The sequence below is a fragment of the Pundamilia nyererei genome, unplaced genomic scaffold, assembly GCF_000239375.1.
Source record: "Pundamilia nyererei isolate P.nyererei 1_Seehausen unplaced genomic scaffold, PunNye1.0 scaffold00016, whole genome shotgun sequence".
Taxonomy (NCBI): Eukaryota; Metazoa; Chordata; class Actinopteri; order Cichliformes; family Cichlidae; genus Pundamilia; species Pundamilia nyererei.
Window position 1 is genome coordinate 329,401 of NW_005187417.1, and position 23,325 is coordinate 352,725.

General features: G+C 38.6%; 1 protein-coding gene across 1 annotated transcript in view; it reads left to right on the forward strand.

The window, feature by feature from the left end:
* dcc (DCC netrin 1 receptor) overlaps positions 1–23,325 on the forward strand; it is a 339,139-nt gene that overhangs the window by 262,606 nt on the left and 53,208 nt on the right. Inside the window, exons 17-22 of the mRNA XM_005725637.1 lie at positions 616–854; positions 3,000–3,138; positions 9,678–9,785; positions 10,610–10,804; positions 10,914–10,946; positions 20,449–20,514. Coding sequence (XP_005725694.1) covers positions 616–854; positions 3,000–3,138; positions 9,678–9,785; positions 10,610–10,804; positions 10,914–10,946; positions 20,449–20,514 — 780 coding nt within the window. The remainder of the gene's footprint in view (positions 1–615; positions 855–2,999; positions 3,139–9,677; positions 9,786–10,609; positions 10,805–10,913; positions 10,947–20,448; positions 20,515–23,325) is intronic.

Below are 23,325 nucleotides of genomic sequence, written 5' to 3' on the forward strand. Positions count from 1 at the left end.
TTTTTTAAACACAGTGTGTTTAATTTATGTTCCTGAAAGATATCTTAAAGCATCTGAAGGTAGCGTAAGCTCTCTGGTTTTCTGGAACCACAGATCCACATCAATGAGTTTATATTTGTTTAAATATGCAGAAGGCTCAGGATGGCTGGATTTCATTCACACAGATACTTTTAATAAGGCCTGTTTTTCCTCACTTTCTTTAATTAAAAAAATAAGTGTCACTGGCCATTGGTTCTGTCCATTATAGTAACTGTGGTCACCAAATGGGTTTGTCCTGTAGGCCCCACCCCTTCGTGGGTCTGTGGATCCACTTGCTGTTTAGAATAACGTCTTTAATCTGTCTTTGTCTCCTTAATCTTTGTCTTTTTTCTCTCCTTTTCTCCTCTTTTTCACTTCTTCATCCACCACTCTTCCTTTTCCTCTCCAACAAACATGGCTGCCTGCTGCATGTCTCTTCCAAACTTGCATGTCATCTTATCTATTTATTATTTATGTAATTATATATTTGTCTTCAATATGTTTCCCATATATAAACGTCATTATTGCACTTCCATTGCTTTGTATGATTTCATTAAATGTTCCCAAACACCTTGGTTACCGCTAACCCCCCCAAAGACCCCATTGACCCATCTGAGGATGACCTCTTCCACCTCTTTGATAAATACCCCACTCCCATGCCAGACACCAGCACTCCCATGATCCCCCCAGTGGGGGTCCAAGCTGTGGCTCTGTCCTCGGATTCAGTCCGTGTCTCCTGGGCCGATAACTCTATGACCAAGAACCAGAAGTCATCAGAAGTTCGTTACTACTCCGTCAAATGGAAGACAAGCTACTCCACCAGTGGAAAGTACAAGGTAAATCACAGACTCTCATGTCCATGCTCTGGGTGTTGACATTACATTTGAGAACTTTTACCCTCAGACTTTTATTTTGAAAGTGAAATAAAACCTTTGATTTTGATTGGAGCGAATAAGTGATTAATTAAAGTCTAAAACCTAAACTATAAAAAAAAGCAAATGATCTAATTGTCAATATCTTTAGTATCACATAGTAATGTTGAATCAACAGTAGGACCAAGAAAATAATTTGTTTTGGATTTGTGTATATCTCAATTTCAGACTGATTATTATCTTGTCTCTGCGAAGTGCAAATAAATAGTGGCTTCCACTAAAAATCTAAATAAGCTTTTAGCAAGACATGTATTTTAAACGAATCCTGCAAAATAAACAAAACAGATTACATAATTTTTTTAAAGCTTGGGTATAACTTAGAACTTTAAAAAAATGTATATTACTTAGCTGTTATGATGAGGCTCAAAGCTATTTGTATGGGGCATACTTAGCTGCCTTCAGTATTTCCTTGGGGGTTTGACTTGGGCCTTTAGGACCTGACTTAGGAGCCAGCGGTCATGAGAGATAATTTTGAGGATTTGACAGAAAACTTTGTCATGAGACTTGATTGCATGGATCTGACTTTTGTATTCTTCACTTGGAACCTGTCGATCCTTATAGTTCAGATTGGACAAGACTTACTTGTCTTGGATTAGGGTTATTTCAACAATCTTAACATTGTGCTTAACTTACCATCTATTTGTCTAGATTTACTAGATTTACATTACCTCTTAAATAATGCCTTCCTAATTATTCAAAATTCTGGGACTTCTCTTTACTCATGATTTGTCTTATAACTTAATTTGTTGGTCCAAATTTAGATTTCGACACGAGGTTTAACATGGAGTTCACAGTATCTTGACATTTTGCTTCCCTTAGCATCTACTCATTATGTAAAGCCTTACCTGACAAATGATGCTGTGTTAGATATTTGAAATGAAAGGATTTCAGTTTTAATAATGGGACTTTTCTTAACTTGGGCTTGAGTTTGGACTTGTTTGTCCCAGCTTAGGACGTGACTCTGGAGTTCATACAATTCAAGTCTTGCATGTAATTTACAAAAACAATGAAACAATTACGTCTTTAGCCACTTTCTCTCTTTTAGCTGTAGTCACAAATTGAAATGATGTTGTATACACATTTATTATTTACCCTAATTTCAAATATACCGTATCAGTATTTCTCCAGGATGTGCAGTCTCACAACTGCATCTCCACCTCCTGCTGCTGTTCATTTATCAGCTTACAGGAATTAAAGTTCATACCTTTCATCTCCATCTCATTCCTTCACTAACATTTTTACAAGTGCCCCATCTGTTGCTGCTGCTCAATACCACCAAGAATAATCATGCACACCCCTCTTGGAGAATGGAGTCGTCTTACAAACCAAAGTTTATTAATAATTTTTTACACTTTTGAAGCTTCTATTGACATAAAAAATCTCTCAGTTGGCAGAAAGAACTTAAAATTTTAGGCAGCACTGTTGCAGTGAAGTAGTAAAAACACAAGGGTTGTATCATTAATGGTGGTCTGAAAGCAAGATAAAAAAAAATCCTTGTTCGATTTTAGGTTACTGAGTTTCCCTGGAAAACCAAACTCTTGAGAACTTGTAAGAGTGAAAAAGACCTTAGAAAAAATAATCTGAACTGTGCTCCCATAATACTGTAAAAAGGAAATCTATACAAGGGCAGACTCCATTGTTCTTAATAAAGAGTAGACAAAGAGAAAGTGGCAACATCTTTGCTTCTTCTTCCCTCTCATCAGACATCAAAGTTTGGGAAGTAGACACTATCAAATTTTAATAAAAGTCTAAAGTTGTAAATAACTGTATTATATTTCTATGTTTAAACCTTTAAGCTCCTCAATAATAATGACCTCAGGGTTGGAATAGGACAAAAAATTGGCCCTGGTATTGTTGATCCAGGCGCCCCACCACGATCACTCCCACAGCATAGGGTTTAGGGTTAGAAATGTGATTTTATTTTATTTTTGTAATTTTATCCGTTGATTGTATTTGCTGTATATTTTATCTTTTAATAGCACCTTTATTCTCGTATTGTTTAGTTTAACATAAAGCCATCTAAGCTTCCAAATAATGTCATGTGTCCAGTCTGCAGACACTACGGCCCTCAGCCACACGGTCACTGGCCTCAAACCAAACACCATGTACGAGTTCGCTGTTATGGTCACCAAAGGCCGCAAGTCCAGCACCTGGAGTATGACGGCGCATGCTACGACATATGAAGCAGGTAAGTCTCACAGCTTCTGCCCTTTGTTAGGATCTCATAAACATAGTAGGTCTGACTCTAACTTTAAGCCGAACCTGTTTCTGAACCTATTTCCCAAACACAAGACCACCCAAACAGGCCCTTTAACCACATAGCAGTCAGGGAAGCGCTAACGATTCCCATCACAGACAACCAACACGTGCCTCACATTCAACTGCAAGTGCACAAACTGTAGCTGTGCCAGATAGAGACAGAGCACAGTTTGGCCACAGTTTTACCACACCAAGAAATCTGCATTCTGTGAAGATCCTTTCTCACTTTCTGAAAGCTGCTTATTGGTGGGATGAGAGGGGAAAGTTGGTAGAGCTCACTTTGAACTGAACCTTACTGGAGATTAGAGAAAGGCAGTAAGTTTATACAGCAAATATTTTCTCATGCATGCAAATATGCAAATATTTTTAGCTTCCCTTTTTTCTATGCAATCATTAGCTATCTACTACCTATGTAAACTTGTAACTTAATCGAAAGGCATTTTATTAGTCTTTCAGCCCTTATTTGCACAACTTGTTTCAAGCTACTGTAGAAGATTTATTTACATTGTGCTTTTCACATACATGGGGCACAAAGCACTTTAAGAAATCAAGAAACAGGGTGCAGAACTAGATTTAAATCAAAAATAATTTTTTGAAAATAATTTTCTGGGACTTTAAATTAAAGGTTGCTTTGTTTCTCTGAGCACTGTTGGATGTCCTTGATTTAAATCAACTTAATGCAAATGAAAAGCAGCCAACTGTATATCTTATTGCCTTAACTGAGTAGCTATGATGCCAGATTGCACTGCTGATTACACAACCCTGAAAACCCTGGTTTGAGGTGGATCATTTGTTTATTTGTTTTTTGTGAATGTATTGTGAATCTTTGACTGACATTTATTCATTCATTGTGCAGAAACTTTAGTTTCTACTGAAAGTAACATTTAGGGAAAAGGGCAGCTTCAGGAAGCATGGGTGCACCAAACAATGAGATGCATTACTCTATTTTCTTCCCCTCCCTGAACAGCAATTACTTTTAATAAGAAGTTTAACTATGGATAGAAATGATGTTTTGGTTCAGTGAACAGTCATCTAGAAACTCCACTCTCTCCCGCAACAACACAACAACTCAGCAATGCAGCAATGAAACCCAACCGCAGACAGAAATCAAAATGTCAAGGTATCCCTTTCAGGATGTTTACAATCATGTTTGCCGGATTTGTCACCCAATTAAGCGTGAACGGCATTATGGCCCCGGTTCCCTGGGGCCTGTTGGAATACATTGACATTCAGAGTGAGCAGACGGACTGAGCCCACTCAGTCCCTGCAGTGATCCACTGGCTCTGGAGGCACACACTGACCATATTTTCACAACAATACACATACTGACCACTTTTTAAAAAGCAAAACAAAGTAAATACTGCATTTACTGCAGCTCATAACGTGTCCGTCTTACTATGAAAAATAGGAAATGCAGATATGAGAAATATTTCTGTACATTAGAGTGTATCACATGATGATATTGGTGTATTTAAAAGCTATAGACACTTGGACACCAGGGGATGAACCTTGATGAACCTGAAGATCTTGCTCCTTGTGTCATAATTGCATTACTGTTATTAGCACCATCTCATGTATGTGGTCCTCACATGGAGTTGCCTGAAATAAATGATATAAAAAGCATTGAGAGGACTTTGCTTTAAAAATGCATTTTTTTCCACCTCTTTGAAACTAATGGGTCATTAACAAGCCACTCAAGGGTAGGGTTAGTTGACCTTCTCCTAGGCCATAAGCATAGTTTCATATTCATTCATTCATATTTCATCTCTTACATCCATTTCAGTATGCCATACTAGTAAAAGTTCAATGTAATGGATGGATGTGAACATAACCAAAATGAGAAACTTTGAGGCTTCTCCACAGTGTCTTGTTCCTAGGATAGAACTCATTTGGACAGTGACCTCTGATATGGTTGGATTTTATTTTATTTGATTCTATTATTGAATCTTCCTGAATTTTCTGTCTGCTGGGATCGCCACATCTGTCACAACTGCAGTCTTGTCAGCCCGTCAGCCTATCTGGTTGGTTACCCAGCAGCTGCTTGTCTGTCTGGAACTCAAAGGCACTTGGTTGTGCCTCTCAGTGTGCATGACCCTAGCTTGCATCATGCTACTATATACTGGATCATCTCCCGAGCACTCCCGACAGTCTGCAACCTGTGTTCATAAAGAAATTACCATCTTTTTCCAAGCATTTATTCAGTGAATTGAACCCAGTTACCTTTCACATTTCAGTTAAATCTGAGATATCTGGCAAAGTTGTCTTTTCAGTGTGTTTTGTTTTCATTTTCAAAATGAACTTGATTTTTGTCAATAAAAAATGCATGTGGGTGATCGATTGCTTGGTGGAGCAATGAATAGGTGATTAAGCTTTCATACGGTGTATGCTACTTAGACTGCATTTGTTGGTCTGGACAGTTTTGCCTTAGAACAACAATAATCCTCTCTCTCTCTCTAATGAGCTATTATTTTTAGGAATCTGAAGCTTGTTTTTGATTAGTTGTGATGGAGGTCTCTGCAGAGTCAAAATGGCTTTGAGCTAATATTCCAGCAAGGGTTTATAATGTTCCTCGGCTCGCTGGGTTGCTGTACCACACAAGAATTTAGCCTTTTGACAAATCTTGATGTGTTGCAGCGCTTTCAGTGCTGCAGCCTCCCCTGGGAGCTGATAATCTAAAATACCACCCAAATCCTTCAAAATAAAAAACAAAACATAACAAAACACAAAGTATGTCTGCCCACAAGAATTACTCATAGTTTTGAACAAATAAATAAATAACCTCACTACCTAAAGCACTGCTATGGTTAATCTGCTGCTTTTTCCTTTAACATTTTAGGATTAAAGTCAACTTTATTATTATTACACATGTATAAACACAGGGTAACAAAATACAGAGTGTGTTTTTAGTGTTCTTCTTCAGCATTTTTGCACAAATTACTCATGCTGATTATATTATTTTAGAATAGAAGAGACTCTACATTCATGTTAAAAAGAAAATTCAACAAAGTACGCCGTTGGCCCTAACCTATAAGAATTAAGAGGTTAAGGAGCAGTCAGGTTGTGGTAGTCAAATTGTTCTGGCAGTTGATGGGATGGAGCATTTTGCCAGGTGTGGATGTCCCTAAAAAGTCAAGGTCACACCATGATGTCCTCAGAGAAGTTGCAAAAAATCTAGGAACTACATATCAGACTTTAAAGGACAGTACAGACCACAGTGCAGATTTTTGGCCATAACGTATTTCGCTACATCTGGGAAAAACAATAGCAGCACAGCGGTGGTGGAGGGCTGATGTTTGGTTTCAAGTTCCTCTTCAACTTTCTTTCCACTTTTAGTTTTGGCCAACTTCTTCCGACAGATGCCCTGTGGCTGGGAACTGTACCTAGTTTGAGTCTTTGGACAGTTCTTTTTAACCTAAGTTGTTCGCAAGGAAACACTGAGAAATAAAAACAGTAGATTAAACATTCATTTCTAAATGAGAGTGAGGAGTCACAACTGCATGCCATGAAAGCCAAAATGATGGTCTTTCTATTTGCAATCACAAAGCCATGATCCAAAATTCATATTATTTTCTATTATTTTCTATTGCGTATTTTTTAACTCGGTTTTAGCTTTAAAAATTTGACTTAATATGCTTGTAACCTAAAGAAAGCTTTCATGAGAATATTGGTTTTAAATCCTTAATATGTAATATAAAGAATAACCACACAAAAAGGCTGTATCTGTTACCTGCAAAGGCCTGTGAAGTATCCTCTTAATATTCTTATTCTTCAATGGTTTCATTTGTTTTTGTTTTTAAAAAAAAGCATCACTCACCTCCAACTCAACAGCACTCATATCATATCAGTGACAACACTTGAGCAACCTGTGTAGCTGCTCAAGACCTTCAGGTCCCACTGACAATAATTGTCTGAGAGTAACTCTGTCATTTGGAAGTCCTTGGTGTCACATTTAAATCCTGTTGTGTTTCTAAGTTAAAATTGTTATTTTGGTGACATTTATTATGGTGATCATCTTCAATAGTCAACAATTCAGGATCATTGACTACAAATTGAAAATAGTTTTAATTATATCTGCTTTGAGTGCTGGAACCACTACTTTAACCAGCAGGTGTGTTCACAATGTATTTTCTCAAGGTTTTCCTCTATATTTATGATAAGTACAGGTTGTCACCATCACTAACAGGCTCAGCAGGAACTTGTAATTTCCTCCAGCTCGTCTTGTCAGATTTAACAAGCAGTTTCATTAGCCAGCTCTGGGGGGCAAGCTTTGAGTCCTTTCCTGGTGTGAAACTTAAAAACTCGTCTTTAATCACATCTGTAACTCAGGAAGCACCCGCAGCCATCACATCACAACACACTACAGATCTAATAGGCTGCCACTTAGTTTCCATGGTGATGGTTGGAGGAGGACAACAAGCCAGAGTCTTTCTTGTGAGGCCGAGCGCTTGACATTTTCACAACAGAAGCAACACAAAAGGGCAGTTCAGGAAAGTGTTGAAAATTACCTTCTGTACAATTTCCTCAAGTTCAAACACAGCAGAAAGTCACAACAAAGCCAAAGAGCAGCTGAACTGAGCTCATTATAGATTATTGTCCACTCTGGAACTTCCCACACAGACAGACGTTGTGCAAATGTTTAGACTAAACAGTGAAAGGGAAAAGCCGTCTGTATGTGTCTGTCTGATCCAGCATGACTGTCTGATCCAACCATCCATTTAACAACCAAGTATACAAATACATAAAGTGCCAATCAAATGTCCAAAGTAACAAGTTTACATTATTAAACAACAGCTAGGAAAGGGAAATTCTTTGAAGAATTCCAGCATAGGGCTGGGCCATATCATACTGTTCACGATAATACCGGTATAATGTTGGGCAACAATAAGAAAATGAAATGTTGTGATAGAATACGGGTAAAACGCACATGTGCAGTGCCTTTGTTTTCATACGGTGGAAAAAGCATGGCGGAGAATGAGAAGGGCGAAAGCGGATAGTTGAATGAAACAGATGAACCAGAATTGGTTTGTAAAAATGCTCCAACTTCAGTGGTGTGGAACTGGTTTAGCTTTCATCCGTCAGATACACAACAAAGCACTATTTTTGGTAGAGCATGCTAGCGGGCCGTCGTTATTACCGTGTTTTTTGGAAAATACGGCACACTTAAAACAATCCTTTGATTTTTCTGAAAATCGACAGGTCCCCTTATAATCCCGTGTGCCTTATGTATGAATTCTGGTTGTGTTTACTGACCTCGAAACGATTTTATGTACACGGCGCTCGAAAATCTGTCAAATGTTTCAGTACGACTTTGCTAAGCTACGAACCCGCACCGCTTGATGGATTGTTGAAGCATTACGGCTATCGTAGGCAGGAGCCTCGCGGAGTGATACGTACTGTGCTTCAACATAATATTACCGTATTGTGTGTGTGTATAACCTCTTTTTAAGTTTTGTGGATATTATACATGGTTATGCTGAGGATATGTCGGCCAGTTTCCACTGAAAATGCCTTTTGGTTAAACTGTCAGCAAGGAATTTGCATTTACACTGTTAACTTTTTATATAACTTTAATGCACTAATAAAGTTGTGGAGTTGTAAAGTATTTTCTCTAGTGTGAACTATATCGTCAGTTATATCGTTATCGCAAATTTTCAAATGTATATCGTGATAAATATTTTTGGTCATATCGCCCTGCTCTACTCCAGCAATTGATTCTGTCAACAGAAATTCAGTTGTATTTTTCAATAAGCTTTTGGACTAATGGACAAAATAAGTCTGAAAGGAAATAAAATGTTTTAATATTTACCCATTTATTCAGCAAACTAATGAATTCAGTTCAATTAATATAGCGTCACTTAACAACAAAAGCCACGTCTAGAGACTTGAGATTGTAAAGTACAGACCCTACAATAATAGAGAGAAAACTCCACCAGTTACAGGACCTCTTAAGACCAAGTACTTGGTTACAGTGAGAAGGGAAAAACTCCCTTTAACAGGAAGAAACCTCCATCAGAACCAGGCTCAGGGAGGGGGAGCCATCTGCTGTGACAGGTTGGGGTGAAAATTGTCATGTATTTTTATTATATTCAGAGAATAAATTCACATCATGTGACACTATGAACCGACTACACTACATTAATAACTTTACTATGCTCACCAGTAAACTGCAAATGCCTTCTCTTGCCAAAAAGCTCTTCTAGAGAGCCAGTGACATCACCACAAGGGACCTAAAAGTTCAACATGTAAAGGTTCTGCGTGTCTTTCCAGTGACACTCTGCATTTGAGCAGGGTTTGGTTGTTACATGTAAGTAAGAAATGTGGAGTGTGTAACAAAGAAATCATGAAGTGCTATCTGTTCCATTTAAAACTGCCTCCTTCCCAGATTGTCTATGCCCAGTTTCATTTGTGTTGTAGCCACTGTAGCCAAAGACACTGTAACCTCTCAAACTGCTTCTGTTTTGTTGACAGCTCCTAGCTCCGCCCCCAAAGATTTAACAGTTATAAGCCGTGAAGGACGACCCCGTGCCATTTTGATCAGCTGGCAACCACCTATGGAGGCCAACGGGCGAATCACAGGTGGGTCTTTGCACATAAACACACGGGTGTACCGCTGTAGTTTTCTGTAATAACACATACTTTTGATTAGAGTTGAAGTTTCTGATGATTTTTTTCAGCTTAAGGTTTATCATTTAGTCTGAAAGTAGATCGAAAACATCAACACACTCTTCAGGACTACATGAACCCAGCTGCTTTGTGTATCCAAACGCACACACCTAACACAATATCTTCCATTGTTCCATCTCTCCTCCCCTGGGCGATCAGCTCGGCTGTAAACCCGTCTGTTTTAACGAGCTCCGCTGTTCCTGCAGCGTCCCCGAGGACGAATCAAACGCTCCCTGCGGGCATAACAGCACAACACAGACTTACTCTCAGACACACAGATCGCATATTTTTAAACCCTCTACTTGTTTCTGTTTTACATCCTAAATGTTTTGTTTTTTCCTAAATGTTTTTAACATTTGCTTCTAAATGGCATGTACCCAAACATTCTGGGTATCAGATCGTAGTTCTCAGGTTTTTCACTATAATTATTCATATTTTGCAGCACCTTTCAGTGACGCACTTGTAAAAAAAAAATTGTTCTAGTCACGTTGACCTGGTTCCAGTTACAGTTCAGATCACATCCGCCTATTATAACAGAAGAACTGTTTCGTATGCAAAAGGCTTGATTTTATATAACACCTTTCTATCTTCTCAAACTATGTTTTTTTAGAATTTAACTAAAATGTAACCTAACTCTAACTACCCAAGTGGTTCACCAGTAGATGTTAATAGGTTAAAAAGATGACTATTTTTAAAAATACATATTATTACTCATATAATTACAACTCGTTCGACAGGTTACATTCTGTATTACACTCTGGATAAGAACATGCCAATAGACGACTGGGTGATGGAGGCAATTAGTGGCGACCGACTAACCCACCAGGTTGTGGATCTGAACCTCGACACTGTTTACTACTTCAGGATTCAAGCCAAAAATGCCAAAGGAGTCGGCCCTCTATCCGAAGCCATCCACTTCAGGACAGCCAAAGGTGCGTCCGAGTGTGTGTGAGACTGAACACCCGTTCCTGCTTTACCTGTAAATGTATTCCTTTGTTTCATATTTTATAAATTAGCTCACACTCTCTGTTGGTTTTTCAGTGGAGCATCCAGACAAGATGGCCAACGATCAAGGTAGGCTTTTTTCATCTTCAAAGTGGTTTCTCATCAGACTGTCTGACTTCAAGGCAAATCATGTCTGAAGGTCTGAATCATCCTCAATCTCCAGTAAACAGTCATTTTAACTTTCATGTGAGCAGTTATTTTTTATTTTGAGTTCAATCTGAAAATTATACTCGTGTTATTTGATCTTCAGATCATGTTTTGAATACGATTAATCTTCATCTCTCACAAGTTTATTTAAGTTTTGTCTGCCTTTGCAACAAGTTGTAAAATGTTACATACTCCTGAAATTGTGGCATGACATTCAGTTGAACTGAAAACCCGATTCACAGACTTCAAAGATATAGAGCTGAACACACAAACTCTACACTGACAGAGACTTCATAAGCTTTTCAGGATGAGGCTCAGACTGTACATGCATGTAGCCATTGTGATGTCACTCACTGGTTTCCACCCTTTGTACTTTTAAGTATCAATGTTAACATTTTTCTGGCTTTTTGTTTTAGCCTGAGCGTGTATTTTGTCATGGATCGCTGTGTGGCAGGCAGGATGAGGACCCAAAAATGCAAAACTCACAGACTCAGGGGATGAACTCAAAAATCACAGCTTTACTGCTGGAGAGGCAGATCGCAGGAAATACAAAACTAAACTGGGAATAACAAACTAAGCACTCGCAGAGAGACACGGAGATCCACACAGCATGAGGGAGAACGCGACACGGAACTGAGGGAGACGCAGACATAAATACACAGAGGGTTAACGAGGGAAGTGGGAACACATGGGGAACACAGGTGACACTGATAATCATAACGGGACAGGGCGGGGTGAACATAACATGACGTTTACAGGCGCGGGAGTCACAAAGTAAAACAGGAAGTACACGGGGGTTCAGACAGGAGGGGAGAGAGAGAGCACAGGAAGAACATAGACATAACGGGCAGGGGAAACATGGAATAAACACAAAGAGAGACGAGGGCTCATAAATACACAGAGGGGCACACGGGGGGTAAGAGTCACGAAGGGAAAACACTTAGGGAACAACACACCAGGACAACTCAGGAAACATGGCCTAAATAAGGAACGAAATAAAAAAAACAAGAAACTAAGAATACTGGGCCCACATGGCCCAGGACCATGACATATTTATACAGTGAAACTAGCAAAGAATAATAAATAATAAACTTATTTACATAACACCTTTTAAAACAAAGTAATAATTTCCCTGTCTTCGAAGACAAGACAGGGAAAAAACAATGATAATACATTTAATAATATGAAGGTGAAACAACGTATAGGTAGGGAGGTAATAGCAGCACTAAGAGATTAAAAGTGAGGAATGAAGATAATTAAAAATGGAAAACAGGTAAATTAAAACTAAATATGAAATAATAAAAATGATTACTTGGAAAAGACGATGATAAAGAACAGAACGAAACTCAAAGTGGAGGCACGGAAAAGGTCAGCTTATAGAAATCTGTCTGAAAGATGGATTTAAAAGACGAGAAGGAGCCAATCTGACCTGCTCAGGGAGGGAAGTCCAAAAAACGGACGCCCCAACTGAAAAAGTATGCAGAAAATACTCAGTTATAGACTACAGATATTTGAACAAGATAGTAGACTGTTAATAATGCAAACAAGCGTAGTATTCATAAACTGTACTGGTACAAGGCACACAAAAAGAAATATGAGAGTTAATGAGGAACAAGCCAATAACATTCTATTAATGTACTCACTAAAACTAAAGTACAGATTTCTTGGACAGTCTGTTAATGTAATTAACTGCAGAGCAACCCTTATTATTTGTCAAATGATTCCACCAAAGAGGCTCCAAAAGGGCATAAACAGCACAAACACGGCTGAGAAAGTCCAGTTCAGTGAAGTGAAAAATCAGTTCAGTAAAAAAAAATCACTTGCAGTTGTTATGAAGGAGTAAGATTTTTGTAGAGCTCAAAGAGCTGCTGTAAGCATGTTGATTTCTCTTGATGGACATTTTAACATGGGAGTCTTTGTGGACTAACTTACTTTTAGAGTCAGCGCCAAGTGGTCACTAATGGAACTGCTGTTTTTGGCATTCTTTGTTGGCTTTATGTTAAAATGTGGGAGGTTGCTGCTTTGAAATACACTTTGTAAAGATAAACTGAGCAACACTCAAGAGCATCAAGTATGTATGCAAGTAAAGCTGATATCTCAAAGCACTGCTTCCATTTCTGTTTCTGGAAACTTTAAAAACCTCGAGTCAGCATGCAGTCTGAGTGCAAAACGCTAATGTGATACTATAAGGTCGTTAAAGTATGATAGGGTTTGATCATTGAGTGCTTTGTATGTTAGGAGGACTTTAAGTTCTGCATTTAAAACTAAATTAAGGACTTTTAATGTTTTGTTGTTTGCTCATGGATGAGCTCATCAGCATCACTAAGAGATAGGATGTTACTAATTCTGAGAAGACTTCACACATCACAGAATCTGGGCTGGAGATTTTTTTATGCATGAAAAATTTAAGTATGTGTATCATGTCTTTGCATTCAAATGAATGAGGTCTATCTCTGCCAAGTGCCAAATTTTTGTAAACTATGTAAATTTAAGTGCCAGTAATCAGGCACTTTAAAGTTGTCTCTGGGCAGTATTGCTACAGCTCCTGTTTGTGTTGATGGCAACCAAATACCAAACAAGAAAACAACTCTTCCGTTCAACTGAGGCAGTGTCTCTGCTTCCTGTTCTTCTTGAAGGGAGATCCCAGAATCCTAAAACCCATGGTGACAAATCACTTACCAAAAAACAGAAAAACTGACTGAGAAGACAAATGTAAAAAGAGAAATTTACCCAATGTTCTTCCTGTCAGAATGATTTTTTCACTATAAGTTCATCAAATTAACTCAGGCATAATTAATGCACTGTTCACAGGTTTCTATTCATAAGCAGAAGAGCACACGGTGTTAATGAATGTGCAAAACTTTTATTTTCAACACTAAACTTTGTTATTTCACTGCAGGCTGGAGAGCATTCCTTTATGTTGGATTTTATTTGTAATGAATGTTGATATCAGTATGAAACAGATTCTCAGAAACAAAGATAGCCACTGTGGTCAGTCAAGTCCCATTGTCAAATGATCAGTGAAGAAAGTGTGTTGGGATGGAAGGAGTACTTTGAGGAGCGGACAAAGAAAATGAAAGAGGACAGATGAAGGACTGTTATTGAATCATGAAGTGTAGCGTATAGTAAGGAGAAAGTGAGGGCAGCTATGAGGGTGAAGAGTGGAACATCTTGGTTGGTGCAGATGACATACCTGTGCAGTTATAGAGCTGTCATATCTAAACATATTAGCTAAACATATTCTTTAGCACAATACTAGAGACTGACAGGATGTCTGAGGAATGGAGAAAAAGGTGTACTGGTACTGATTATGATGTATAGAGCTGTAGTAACTACAGAGGGATAAATTTGATGACTCATAACTTAAAGCTATGAGAAAGAACTGTTGAACCTTGGTTAAGTAGTGAGGTGATGAAGCCATACGACTTCATGCTTGTGAAAGATGTAGAGAAGGTCTGATGAGGTTGCACTGTGTCTTTTGAGGATTTGGAGAACGCAGATGATAGGGTGCCAAGAGAGGAACTGCATGAGGAAGTCAGGAAACACAGAGAAGTATTTGAAGGTGATACAGGACATGTACAAGGACAGCGACACAGTGGTGAGGTGTGGTGTAGTGACAGATAGGTTCAAAGTGAGGGTAGGATTATCTTAAGGATCTTCTCTGAGTCCTTTCTCGTTTGTTATGGTGATGCTGACAGATAAACCTCTGTGAACCATGAGGTATTGAAAGTAGGGAGCAGCTGGAAGTGAGCCTGAAGAGGTGGAGGTATACTCTGGAGAAAAGAGGAATGAAAGTCAGTAGAAGTAAGACAGAATACACGTAGGTGAATTACAGGGAGACAGGTGTAATAGTGTTAAGTGCAAGAAGCAGCGGTAGTGAAGGTGGACAATGCACATGAGAGGTGAAGAAGAGGATGCAGACAGGGTGGTGGGGATAAAAATGAATGTCATGTAGCAGGTATCATCTTTTCCTCCTAACAGGAGGAGGAGGCTGAGCTGAAGGTGTCAGAGTTGAAGATGCTACGACTTTAACTGCAAGTGACCAGAATAGACAGGATCGGAAATGAGACCTATAGAGAGGCAGCTCAGGTTGAACATTTTGGAGACAAAGTTCGAAACATGGTTGAGCTGGTTTGGACCAATGTTTCTCCTCTGCACACGTCCAAACCAAGGACTGTAGAAGTCATTGGTTTGGACGTGTGCAGAGGAGAAACATTGGATATAGTGCACAAAGGATTTTGAACAAGAACAAAAAAGAGAGAAAGAAAAAAGGCACACACCAAACACCTAGTTCCTCCATGAGGACATGAAGACTGGAAACAGTCATCTGTTAACGTAAAATGCAATATTCTTTCAGAAGTGGCTAATGTTGTACTAAAAAAAGGTTTAAAATTTTTAGACGTTTCTCACAATGACATTGACTTCAGTCTTTATCACAATAGTCATTTGTTAAACATAATAATTAACTACAAAAGTAAGCACACTCATATTTGATTGGTTATTTCAGTGATTTGCAGAAAGATACGGAAGAGGATTGGGGCACTGGGGAAAAAAAAGTGGGCACATCTTTTTTCTCTTCTTTTCCAAAAAGTCAGACTTTTTTCTCAGAATTCGGACTTTAATCTCAGAATTCTGACTTTTTTCTCAGAATTCTGGAAAAGAAGAAAAAGAAAAGACGTGCCCACATTTTTTTCTTCAGTGGCCCTAATCCTCTTCCATAGAAAGATGTGGCATCATGTAGGCATCCATACACTCTTTCCCCCATTGGAACAGCAACTATGTTCACTGAGTCACATCATTCAATGAAGGCTGAGGTCTCCAGTTTGAGGTTCTTGAGCTTGTCTTTAACTGAAGAGGGCAGTTCACCATTTTCAAGGACTGAGCTCCCATGGTGTGTTGTTATAGATAAAAAGAACGGCATCACTTTTGCACTTTTGCACTTCTGAACAGATAAACCACCACTGAGTGTGAGCTAGGATTTACTGCTTTAACAGCTTGCTGCTTTGAGACTTGATATGCAGTAGTCTATATTCGTTGTTCATGTTCATTGAAAAGTTTTTTTAATTTGATTTTTCTTCATTTCACAGCTCATATAAAAATACTTCATTCAGTCAAAAACAGGTTATATGCAAATATTTGGCTCTTTGCATATAACCTGTTGTTGCCAACCCACTGTTAGATGACTGAGAGCATATTTTTAGTTGGTTCCAATCATGTTTGCTAGATTAGCCAGGTTCATGTTTAATGTCTTAACATAACATCCATATGGTTTTAGGTTTGGTCAACATTCACCCCTTTTTATAGAATTGTCCCCAGTTGTTCTTAAACCTTCTTTCGGCTTCTCCTGTTAGGGGTGGCCCCTGCCTCCACCTCACCCACCCATGGTATCCTCCTGTGTCACATCTACATATCCTCCTTCGTATATCCATGAACCTTCTGTGTATCCCTGTATCTTTTCTACAGAATTTTTCTCCAGCTAGAACTAGAAAGGATTTTAACAAAATGCCAAATTGTGTGAGCTATTATTTAAAAGGTAAAATCTTCTAGTTTATGAATATTTGCCTGTTTAGTATGTGGTTAAACACAAATCCTTAACCCTAGATGGGTTGCCCATAAACTGATGTAGGTTAATGGACTGGGCTGTCCTCCAGTCTGACTTTCACCAGATTTCCAGTACTTAGTTCAGTGTAACAGAAACAGAACGGACCTCAGACCCTCTTTGTCCTGGGAATTTTTAGTGCATCTAGACTTAAGTGCAGCGAAGCGCTTTAGGCGTTGGGACTTAGCTCATGTGTCAGGGTGTTAAATGGTGCTGTTTGTCACTGACAGTTGTGTGTATGTGGTATGTGCACATGTACACTCTGTGGTCCCTCTCCATATAAATCAGAGGTGTTGTCAGGGGAGGAGGGAAGATTGATGCCTGGCCCTGTTTCTGTGGACCTTATGCTCTGTAAACACATTTACACGCTTTCACTCACACACAGCCATAAATGCACTCGCACTGGCAGACTGAAGAAAAAGAATTGATTAAAGATTTCAAAATCCTACTTTAATGAAAACTGGGTTGGGTAGATTGAAAAACATAAACAATTCCAACATTTTTATATTTCAACAAACTGAAAGTGAGCCCAGCTGCTGCTGCTCGATGGTACGTGAGAAAGAAATCAGCTTTTAAAATGTGACTTTAAGTGAATTTGAGATATGGGGGTCTGTAGCTTCAGTTTCCTGATGGGAGCGACAGTGCTGAGGTTTTGAAAATCTCTTTCATCAGTTTCCAGTCTGTCTTCTCTGGCAGCCCGTGTGATGATCTACTTCCTCTTTAAAGTTTTTCCTTCAGTGCTCTGCATTCACATATTGGCCTCGCCTGCTGCTTTGTAAACTAGGGTAAAACACAAAAATGACTATTCAGAAAAGTTTTTCACCAATATAGTGGTCATGCAAATGAGGCAAACTATAAAGGCAACCCATATAAATGTATTGTTAAGTCAACTTCTTCCATCCAGATCCACTTTGGAGCAACACCTAAAATCATATACCGAAAAGAAACTCTTACTTTATGAATAAAAAATATCTTACCTCAGCAAAAATATCTTAAATTTTCTGACTCAAGCATCGGCAACACAGATAGGACAGGAGGTTTTTTTCATTTTAAATAATGATCTGTGGCCTTGTCTATACATCCCAACTACTCTGTGGAACAGTACACAAAATGCCAGCACTGACTTCTCATTACATTACTGATAGGGGTGTAACTGGAGATTTTAAAACTGCTGCAGCTCAGAATGCACAGAATACCATTTGTATTGCCCAGTGCATCATGCTAATCAACCATCCTGTGCTGTGGTGGTTAATGTTTAAGGTTATTTTAAGTATAGTTAATTGAAATTAACAAAACATTTTAGTAAACTAAGGTAAAAAATAAAAACCGGACTTCATAAAAAATAAAGTAATCGAAACTATTTAGTGAACTTGGAAAACAGACACAATAAAACTAAAATACAGAGGAAATATCTGTCAAACATATTTGTATTTTTTAAATTAATTTTGTAAAGAAAACAACTAAATCCAACACTGAAACATTTTCAAACAATAAACCTAAACTGAAATTCACTCTGGACACTAACTGAAACTGAACTGAATTAAAACAAAAAGTCAACATAAAAATTAAATCTAATTAGAAAATTAAAATTATTAATGTCTGCTTATACAATGCTTGCAAGGTAAAGACTGAACTGAATACTAAAATGTCTGTTTATCATGTCTGTGGTCAATGTTTTCAAGTGAGCACAGTAGGCTAGCTCCAATTGTTAATAATGCTAGGGTTGAGCCCTACTCTGATTGCCAGGAAATAGCCAGGAAACTATAGAAAGGCATGAAATGCCTGCCAGTATGTCAATATCAGTATTGGCATCAACACTAAAAAGTTCCTGTTGGCTCAGCCTTTACTAGATATTCAAACAACAGTTGATTATTTGACAAATTAGTCTTTGAAATATTTTCCCCACAATGTAGTATAATAATATGAAGGACAACACAAAAATAAGACAAAGAATTGGATGATATAAGCACATCATTAGTGAAACTTAGCTGACTGAATTGGCTTTGTAACTGATAAACAGAGAAACTGACTGTGTCCAAACACAAATAAAATGCTGTTAGATTATCTTTGTCACTAACTTACACATAATTAAAGTCTTGATTCTATCTAAGCAGTTCAGAATGTGAATACTATTGCACATAGAAGACTGGGTTCAGGATTACCATCTACATTTATTTAACTTTGAGGCAGAAACTCAATAAACTGTCTTTAGCTGGCTGTTTCTGAAGTTTTTAGTGCATCAGCCAGTGAAGGTTAAATTCTCTCGTTTTTGTGGATTTGATAGGTTGTTTGATGCAGTTATTTAAGATGCATGATTCCCCGAATTCAGAAGGATCCCAGATTGCGAGAATTTGGTCTCACTGGCTATGACAGTGTCTCCCAGTTAATTGTTTTTTTAATTATCTGCATATTTGGGAAGACAAGTATTGTCTTTTGAATTTTGTTCTACATTGAAGTGGTAAATAATCATTCCAAAAATTCCTCGATCCAGATCTGGAATGACTCCAAAAGTCAGGACTTATTCACACAGCTCTCAAGAGCAGATGGTATCCTGTTCAAATTTTTCAGAAGGAATTTCTTGAGAAATATCTGTAATTTTTTTAACAATGGCAACCCCTTGGCACCATCCGAACCTCCTTGCAATTGCTTTGGTCATTGGTCATTTGCAGATTGCCTTGGTTACCTTTAGTTTCGATGAAAGACTCCAAATTGTCTGCAGATACTCACCGGAAGTGCAACTTTAAAAAAAATAGTGACACAAACCAGAACTGAAGAACTTAAAGGTCAACATTTTACATTTGCGTCACACTCTTCACAGGTTCACTGTTGCTTTGTGAGTACTTGGTAAATGATTGGAGAGAAGTCTGGATAGCAACCAAAACAATCACAAGGAGCTTTTCAAGCTGTGTATACCTCTTTGTGACCGAGACGTATACAGGAAGAGCAAGCAAACACTCACCAGCTGGTCGAGAAATACATATTTACACATCCCTAGTGAAGGGTGATTACCACTGACGAGTCAACTGGTCTGTGTACCTGGAACCTTAACTACTTCTAAGCTGGACCAAACTGCCCGTTAAAAAATGTATTTATATCTTTCCATAACTTTTGCCGTGGTCTTAATGAATATATGTAGGTAATAAACAATCCAGCAGAACAGTTCTCTAGCCACTCCTTCATAACACCAACTGCAATGGGCATAAATCCAGGTTTCAGAGTGTAAACTGGCAAGCATAGATAGCAGCATCATTATTTACCCAGAAAGCAAAAAGTTTATAATACAAAATGGCTTCAGGTATAAATCTACTTTGTGTTAGTTAATTAAACTCAATTTCAGAATATCTGTCATGTTAGCACAAAAGTAATAAGAACACACACACACACACGGACCTTCTGAAAGACAAAGAAACAACACGAAAACAAAAATCTAAACCTCTTTAAATCAAGTTTAAGTGGGTGATTTAAAGCTGCTGGCTTTGCCATTTTGATGATCCAGCTTTGAACCACTTCAATAACCATCTCCAATTTGTCTGTATTTCGTTACTATGGAAACCATTCTAAACATCCAATCCAGTGTCAGGATCCAGGTGGGTGGATAAAACCTGAGGATTTGGTCTAAATGCACTCTTAGGAGAAACTGCACACACACATACACAGAGAGCACATGTACAACATGACATGTGCCTTAAGACGGCAATTTATTTCCTAAGAAGGGAGCAATCTCTCTGTCAGATTCAGGTGTTCCATCCACAAAATTACTCTGAGCCCATTTTCTCTTCATTTATCCCTTTTCCTTAGTGATACTCCTTCTTTCTCGCCTTTCAGGTCGAGGAGGAGAACACGCCTACTGGCCGCCTGACACCAACCCGATTGACAGGAGCAGCATCAACGGTAACAGAAACTCATCTTCTGCATTTTCTGCTGAGTCTGTCAGAAAGCAGAATTACTTTTAGGTTCATTATTTTGCTCGATACAACAATGAGACTGAATCTCCTGAGAGCTGAGCTGGCTGTGTGTGCGTGTCTGTTGTGATACTCTTGCAGCATCATCAGCTCATCACAGCCGCTCAACTGATTCCTCTAATCACTCGACTCAGTCATGTCTAAACTTACTTTAATAAGTCGCTCTGTCCTGACAAGGAGCTCCAGCTTGCTGATTTACAGTCGGTGAGCATCGCTTCATGTTCGCCGTCGCATCGCCCGTGGCAGGAAAATTTAATTAGATTCACTATCTCGCCATCAATCAGTGTTTCTATAAAGTGGAGGAAAATAATCATCTTTATGGACAAACAGGATTAAAAGAGTGGGGTGGCATATAAATCTTCAGCTTGTAGTTTTTAATATAATGACAACAACAGCAGCGTTATTGGACTGATTTGACATAGAGAAGAAAGGATAGTTGCCTTTCATTTCTAATTAAAAACAGTACAACTAACAATATTAAACATATGAATTATTTATATTCCGTGGCTCTAACACTCTAATATGGAATACAGCTGTTTGTCTGTACTTCTAATATTGTAAATGATATAATTAATATTTTCATCCTGTCGTGGTTTTTTCTTTCCCCAGAAAGTTCTCCTACTCCTCACCTAGCAGAACTGTGAAACGTGCAAACAGGAACAAAAGAACATTTGTATTTGAAACATTGAATTTAGCTCTCGTGAACATTATCATGGTTGCAGTGGTAGCTTGATTTGCACTTTTCGAGTAATACTCAGCAATAGTCAGTGTTCAAGAACATGTTGACATCTTCCGTCTAGCATTCTGCTAAAGACCAAAGCAAACACAAGGAATTCTCTGGTGAAGCACCTGTTTTGTGACCGATTCCTCAGCGGCAGGCAACAAACTTCAGCAACAGATCGCTAGCCGATCAAAGAACATACATTTGTCCATAGCGACTGGAGGTTGCCAAGGGGTTAAAAGACGGTCTGTAAATAACTCAGGCCAAAATAATAGAATAGCAAAGACAACACTGATTTTGTCAGATAGCTATGTTGTTACAAAATTAGGACCTCAGCAGTGAAAACGAGCATGTTGATGTTGATAGAAAAGCTTTATTTCAAAATTAGCTGTAATAAAATATGAATGCTTACGCTGAAAAGGTGGGGATTTTTTTTATGTTGTTGTGAGGACACTGCGTTTGGAAGCAAAAGTAATCCATCTGTTCCACACATACCAGGAGAGCGCAATATGCAGCAGGGCCGGTCACAGAATGTGGAGCTTGATGTTAAGTGCAAAAGTGTACTTTACACACCAGACGTCTGAGTTTTGGCAACCTTACAAATGTACTACTGTTAAAATCAGCGGGACAGTCTGGTTCAGCCCAGCTCGCCATGTTTAAACCACTTTAAATACCACTTTTAAAACCCCTGGGAGAGTTTGGACTCCACCGGAGAGCATTTAGACCCGGCTAATCCAGCATCTGTGTAGTAGCAGCTGTGCATGACAGGAGAGATGAATGCTGGAAGTCAAAATCATCTTTTCAGGGTTTTGTGCTGCTTGGTCAACTATTGTTTGAAATTAAACACATAGAGAGATTTTTTTTCCCTACTGCACACAATCATTATGTTTAATACAAGGTGACTCATACTCATACCAAGAACAATAATTATGTCTAAAGTGAATGTACTCATGCAAACTGCATAGTTAACGCCACTTCTACTGATGCATATAAAAATACTATATTTGCTGTAAACTACACTACTATTGCAGCTAATAATGCTGAAACCACTATAAAAGGTAAAGCTTTGGCTGATGATATAAACCATGGTCATAATCATAACTGTCCGCTCCCGTTTCTGCTGGAGAAAGACTGTTACTCCTCCTCCGCTGGTAGGTCAGAGGTCAGGGTCTATATCTGGTCTCACTGGAGCACTGTCGGGCAGCGTGTGTGCTTGTGTATATCTGAAGATGGACTCTGACATTTTGTCAGCGCAGTTGCTGCTGCTGCTCCCGGAGGAGATCATAAATCTGTCCTCTTTGACCTCCGTTCCCCTCTGGCTTTATTGCGGGTCAGGCAGGTCGCAGCCTCGTTCATCAGCTCAACGGTATTTCATCTTTAACTCGGTGTCGTCGTTTATGTCGCAGAGCTTCCTCTCACTTGAAAAATGAGCTTGAGAAGAGTCACCTCAGATTGGTTTCATTGTGCCACAGCTCTGTAGGTCTGACGGCTTCTGTGCAGAGGTGAACCGATCCCGTCTGATGTTCTTGCCTCAACCGAGCAAAGACCTTCAGCACTGCCACTCATTCACTAAAGTTCCTCAGTTTTCTCTTCATATCTCTTGGGAAGTAGATGCTGGCAGTTGTTGTGAGAGGTCCATACCTCTCCACTCACAGCGCCAAGCTATTAAAGTTAAAAATATCTCAGTTTTAAGTGAAGGGAAACAACATCTCAAGAGTTTTAATCAAAAACATTAACTTCTTCATCTTTTATAACCCCTGTAGCTTCACTTAAGTAGCTCAGAAATGTTCAGACATTTTCTCTCTGCTGGTCAGAAAAAATGGCTTTCATGTTTATACATTAATGGAAAGCACATTAAGCATATTATACATTATGCATATTAAGTTTATATTCCTAAACTGAGAGATTAACATATTTGCTAATATGATGACAATACTGAAAAACTAAACACATCAAATTGTTGGCAAAAGTGTTGGATTTGCAGCTGTATAAACCAAAGTATTGGATAAAAAGATTTGT